The sequence below is a fragment of the Chiloscyllium plagiosum genome, chromosome 23 (genome assembly GCF_004010195.1).
Source record: "Chiloscyllium plagiosum isolate BGI_BamShark_2017 chromosome 23, ASM401019v2, whole genome shotgun sequence".
Classification (NCBI taxonomy): Eukaryota; Metazoa; Chordata; class Chondrichthyes; order Orectolobiformes; family Hemiscylliidae; genus Chiloscyllium; species Chiloscyllium plagiosum.
This window is the reverse complement of record NC_057732.1, coordinates 34,713,371-34,719,370: the sequence shown is the minus strand read 5'-3', so window position 1 is coordinate 34,719,370 and position 6,000 is coordinate 34,713,371. Positions and strand designations below refer to the sequence as shown.

Genomic DNA, 6,000 nt, shown 5'->3' with positions numbered 1-6,000 from the left:
CTCTCTCTCTCTCGCTCGCTTCCCCCACCTCTCTCTCTGTCTCTCTCTCTCTCTTCCCTCACTTCTCTCTCTCGCTGTGTCTCTATCGCTCCCTGCACCCCTTCCCCCCCTCTCTGTCTGTCTGTGTAGGTGATGCTGGATGGAGAGCAGCACTTACATTGTTACCGCCATCAGTGCCCCAGTCTTGTGGACTGCCCAAGGAATCTGATTGTGGCTCCATCGCCTGGTCACTGCTGCCCCAGCTGTGCCCGTGAGTACCCGCTGAACAATATGCTCACCGGTCTCGCCTCCTAGAGCAGTGTTGGAAATCTCATAATTTCATGTCATCTCGATCATCATTCCCATCCTTCCGTTGGGATGAATGCTCCAATGGCTACTTTGCAGCCGAGTTATTATCAAATCGTTTCCACCCAATTGTTCAAAGCGTTTTCAATGTGGAAAGACTTGTATTTAATTAGCACCTCAGTGAAGGAGAGCTGATGGGGTATCTTTAAACTGTTGTTGTAATGTAGGGAACTCTGTGGCCAACTTGTGCACAGTAAGATCCCGTAAACAATACCCTGAGAATTATCAGGTCACCTGCCTTTGGTGATGTGAGTCGGGGTTTTCAGAAAAAAAACACGGACTGTTAGACCACCAGAAACTGCAACAAGAGGGCCATTCAGCCCCTCGATCCTGTTCTGCTATTTTCCTGCCTTTTCCCTGTAACAATTGCTTCCCTTACTGATCAAGAATCTATCTATCTCAACCTTAAATGTACACAAGGATTCTGCTCCCAGGGCTGTCTGTGGCAAGAAGTTCCAAAGATTCACAACGCACACACAAGGAAATCTCCCTCATCTCAGCCTTTAATTGTGCACTTTATTCTGACCCGAAGCCTTCTGGGCTTACTCTTCAATGAAAGAATCCAGTTGAATCTCTTACCTACAGCTGAGAGGGCACAAGGTGCCAGTTTAATGTCCATTCGCAAAAGATGACACCTCCAATACTGCAACACACCCTCAGTACATTCCCTCAAATAGTGCAGCACTCCCTCAGTACTGACCCTGCAAAGGCGCAGCCCCCTTCAGCGCTGTCTCTCCAACGGTGCAGCACTCCCTCAGCGCTGTCTCTCCAACGGTGCGGCACTCCCTCAGCGCTGTCTCTCCAGCGGTGCAGCACTCCCTCAGCACCGTCTCTCCAATGGTGCGGCACTCCCTCAGCGCTGTCTCTCCAACGGTGCGGCACTCCCTCAGCGCTGTCTCTCCAGCGGTGCAGCACTCCCTCAGCGCTGTCTCTCCAATGGTGCGGCACTCCCTCAGCGCCGTCTCTCCAACAGTTCGGCACACCCTCAGCGCCGTCTCTCAACAGTGCGACACTCCCTCAGCGCCGTCTCTCCAATGGTGCGGCATTCCCTTGGCACTATCTCTCCAACAGTGTGGCACTCCCTCAGCTCTGTCTCACCTGCGGTGCGGCACTCCCTCAGCGCCGTCTCTCCAACAGTGCAGCACTCCTTCGGCGCTGTCTCTCCAACAGTGCGGCACACCCTCAGCGCCGTCTCTCCAACGGTGCGAAACCCCCTCAGCGCCGTCTCTCCAACGGTGCAGCACTCCCTCAGCGCCATCTCTCTAACAGTGCGACACTCCCTCGGCACTGTCTCTCCAACAGTGCGGCACTCCCTCACCCCGTGTCTCCAATAGTTCGTCACTCCCTCAGCGCCGCCTCCCCAGCAGTGCGACACTCCCTCAGCGCCATCTCTCCAACAGTGCAGCACTCCCTCAGCGCCATCTCTCCAACAGTGCGGCACTCCCTCAGCCCCGTCTCTCCAATAGTGCGGCACCTCCTCAGCTCTGTCTCACCTGCGATGCAGCACTTCCTCAGCTCTGTCTCACCTGCGATGCAGCACTTCCTCAGCTCTGTCTCACCTGCGGTGCGGCACTCCCTCAGCGCCGTCTCTCCAATGGTGCGGCACTCTCTCGGCGCTGTCTCTCCAACAGTGCGGCACTCCCTCAGCTCTGTCTCACCTGTGGTGCGGCACCCCTTCGGCACTGTCTCTCCAATGGTGCTGTACCCCCTCGGCAGTGTCTCTCCAGCGATGCAGCACTCCTTCGGCAGCGTCTCTCCAGCAGTGTGGCACTCCCTCGGCGCTGTCTCTCCAGCGGTGCAGCACTCCCTCAGCGCCGTCTCTGCAACAGTGCGGCACTCACCCAGCACCATCTCTCCAACAGTGCAGCACTCTCTCAGCACCATCTGTCCAACAGTGCAGCACTCCCTCAGCGCCGTCTGTCCAACAGTGCGGCACTCCCTCAGCGCCGTCTCTCCAACAGTGCGGCACTCCCTCAGCGCCGTCTCTCCAACTGTGCGGCACTCCATCGGCGCTGTTTCTCCAACGGTGCGGCACTCCCTCGGTGCTGGCTCTCCAACAATGCGGCACTCCCTCGGCACTGTCTCTCCAACAGTGCGGCACTCCCTCGGCACTGTCTCTCCAACAGTGCGGCAGTCTTTCGGCGCTGTCTCTCCAACAGTGTGGCTCTCCCTCAGCTCAGTCTCACCTGCGGTGCGGCACTCCCTCAGCGCCATCTCTCCAACACTCCCTCAGCACCGTCTCTCCAATAGTGCAGCACTCCCTCAGCACCGTCTCTCCAACAGTGCGGCACTCCCTCAGCACCGTCTCTCCAACAGTGCGGCACTCCCTCAACACTCTCTCTCCAGCGGTGCGGCACTCCCTCAGCGCCATCTCTCCAGCGGTGCGGCACTCCCTCAGCGCCGTCTCTTCAACAGTGCAGCACTCCCTCTGCACCGTCTCTCCAACAGTGCGGCACACCCTCTGCGCCGTCTCTCCAACAGTGCGGCACTCCATCGGCGCCATCTCTCCAACGGTGCGGCACTCCCTCGGCGATGTCTCTCCTGCAGTGCGGCACTCCCTCGGCGCTGTCTCTCTAGCAGTGCCGCACTCCCTTGGTGCTGTCTCTCCAACAGTGTGGGACTCCCTCAGCTCTCTCTCACCTGTGCTGCGGCACACCCTCAGCGCCGTCTCCCCAGCAGTGCGACACTCCCTCAGCGCCGTCTCTCCAACGATGCAGCACTCCCTCAGCGCCGTCTCTCCAATTGCACGGCACACCCTCAGCGCCGTCTCCCCAGCAGTGCGACACTCTCTCAGCGCCGTCTCTCCAATGTTGCGGAACACCCTCAGCGCCGTATTCCCAGCAGTGCGACACTCCCTCAGCGCCGTCTCTCCAACGGTGCAGCACGCCCTCAGCGCCGTCTCTCCAATGGTGCGGCACTCCCTCGGCACCGTCTCTCCAACAGTGCGGCACTTCCTTGGTGCTGTCTCTCCAACAGTGCCGCACTCCCTCAGCTCTGTCTCACCTGCGGTGCGGCACTTCCTCAGCACCGTCTCTCCAACTGTGCGGCACTTCCTCAGCGCCGTCTCTCCAATGGTGTGGCACTCCCTCAGCGCCGTCTCTCCAATGGTGCAACACTCCCTCAGCGCCGTCTCTCCAATGGTGCGGCACTCCCTCAGCGCCATCTCTCCAATGGTGCGGCACTCCCTTGGCGCCGTCTGTCCAGTGGTGCTGTACTCCCTCAGCACTGTTTCTCCAGCAGTGCGGCTCTCTCTCAACTCCCGTGCGGCACCCCCTTGGCACTGTCTCTCCAATGGTGCTGTACTCCCTCGGCAGTGTCTCTCCGGCGATGCGGCACTCCCTTGGCGCTGTCTCTCCGGCAGTGCAGCACTCCCTCGTCGCTGTCTCTCCAGCAGTGCAGCACTCCCTCGTCGCTGTCTCTCCAGCAGTGCAGCACTCCCTCGTCGCTGTCTCTCCAGCAGTGGTGCAACACTCCCTCAGCGCCGTCTCTCCAATGGTGCGGCACTCCCTCAGCGCCATCTCTCCAATGGTGCAGCACTCCCTTGGCGCCGTCTGTCCAGTGGTGCTGTACTCCCTCAGCACTGTCTCTCCAGCAGTGCGGCACTCCCTCAGCTCTCTCTCAACTCCGGTGCGGCACCCCTTTGGCACTGTCTCTCCAATGGTGCTGTACTCCCTCGGCAGTGTCTCTCCGGCGATGCGGCACTCCCTTGGCGCTGTCTCTCCAGCAGTGCAGCACTCCCTCGTCGCTGTCTCTCCAGCAGTGCAGCACTCCCTCGTCGCTGTCTCTCCAGCGGTGCAGCACTCCCTCGGCACTGTCTCTCCAACGGTGCTGTACTCTCTAGGCACTGTCTCTCCAACGGTGCTATAGTCTCTAGGCACTGTCTCTCCAACGGTGCTATACTGTCTCGGCAGTGTCTCTTCGGCGGTGCTATACTGTCTCGGCAGTGTCTCTTCAGCGGTGTGGCACTCCCTCGGCAGTGTCTCTTCAGCGGTGTGGCACTCCCTCAGCACCGTCTCTGCAGCAGTGTGGCACTCCCTCAGCACCATCTCTGCAGCAGTGTGGCACTCCCTCAGTGCCGTCTCTCCAACAGTGCGGCACTCCCTCAGCGCCGTCTCTCCACTCATTACCTTTACTCTCTCCTGATCCCTGATGCACACTTGAGGTGTTGCCAAGTGTGTCCAGGACCCCTCCCCAGATATAGACAGGAGGAGAAGTGAATCCCTGATTGCCATTTAAAGGGTCAGCACCTTTATGCTCAGAATATTCAGCTCTGAAACACATGGATGAAACATTGAGATTGAGATTGGGACTGAACACTGTTCATCTTTGTCACAGAGCCACTGAGTAACTGTACTGCTGAGCTGCTTGGAAGTGAGCTGCTGTCTTCTGCTGACCCCTGTTACAGCTGTCATTGCAAGGTGAGTACAGCAACACATTGGTAAGGGAAAGCGACTTCTGAAAGAAGAGCTGGACCTTCCCCAGGATCCATTAGACATGATGGTTAGTGCCATCTCCTCTGGCCGACTCCCTCCAGACCCTCACCACCCGCCCCCCCAACCCCCAGCCGCCTCCTGTCACCTCCACTTACTCAGACACAGACTCAGCACTATCACCATTGGGATTTCATGTATAAAAAGACAGTTGGCCAGATTCTACCCTCCCCCAACCCCCGCCGCTCCTGTTTCTCATGGATTTCACTTACACTGCAACCAAAAACTTGTCTCGAGGACTTTGGGTTTGAGGACTGAGAAATCAGTCATTGTTCCTGCTCTTATCAGTGGGCTTTGTACACAATAAAATTCACAATGTTACTGCATTTGTCTAGGAGTGTTTGATGGGACAATGTAGCAGGAGATTATTCAGTGTCTAACCCTATATCTGTACGAATCCTGAGGGTATCAGATAGCTACAGTGTACAGGGTGCTTTACTGTGTATCTAACCCCATGCTGTCCATGTCCTGGTGGTGTTTGATGTAACCTGAGGGAGTTTCCTCCTCGTCAAATCCGGTCTCTGCTGGAAAGGTTTGATGTTGATGCTGCTCCTTTGTGCTTGAGGCACAGTGTGCCAATGATGCTGTGGAACTTGTGGCAGATCAGAAATGGAGCTGGCTCCTTCCAGAAAAACCGAGGGTGAAAGGTCAGTGTATGGCCCCATCCTACAGTGACCGCATTCAGACTGTGAGATAATCGATCCTCTGGAAGCGATCCCTATAATATATTGCACGGGTGAAGAAAGTGAGTTGGACTTCCTGACGGGCTGCAGATATTGGTGTGTTTTAGGGATCAGTGTGTGGGAGCAGGGACATTGTGTTGCTGCGTCAGGACAGGCTGGACATCACTGAGCATGAACTTACTGAATGATGCTGTGTGTTTATTGCAGGATTTGACCTGGATCTGTATCCATCAGAGCTGCCCCTTACTGAGCTGCTCCGTCTCGGAACAATACACTCCAGCTGGTTCCTGCTGTCCAATATGTGATGGTAGGATTCTTCCCAATTCTCCCTCTAACTCACAAATTCTCCAATGCCTTTTTGCTTTCTGCCCCCACAACGTTTGCTCTGATTTCCTATTGTTCCCACAGCTTCAGTCAGTATCTAAATATGTGCTTTGTCTTTCCTGGGAGTAGGTCAGAAATCACAAGACACCAGGTTAGTC

The 6,000-nt window shown here is 56.7% G+C and overlaps 1 protein-coding gene across 1 annotated transcript in view; it reads left to right on the top strand.

The window, feature by feature from the left end:
- LOC122561464 (kielin cysteine rich BMP regulator) overlaps nucleotides 1-6,000 on the top strand; it is a 124,968-nt gene that overhangs the window by 94,266 nt on the left and 24,702 nt on the right. Inside the window, exons 35-37 of the mRNA XM_043713207.1 lie at nucleotides 130-250; nucleotides 4,681-4,763; nucleotides 5,726-5,825. Of these exons, the coding sequence (XP_043569142.1) occupies nucleotides 130-250; nucleotides 4,681-4,763; nucleotides 5,726-5,825 (304 nt within the window). The remainder of the gene's footprint in view (nucleotides 1-129; nucleotides 251-4,680; nucleotides 4,764-5,725; nucleotides 5,826-6,000) is intronic.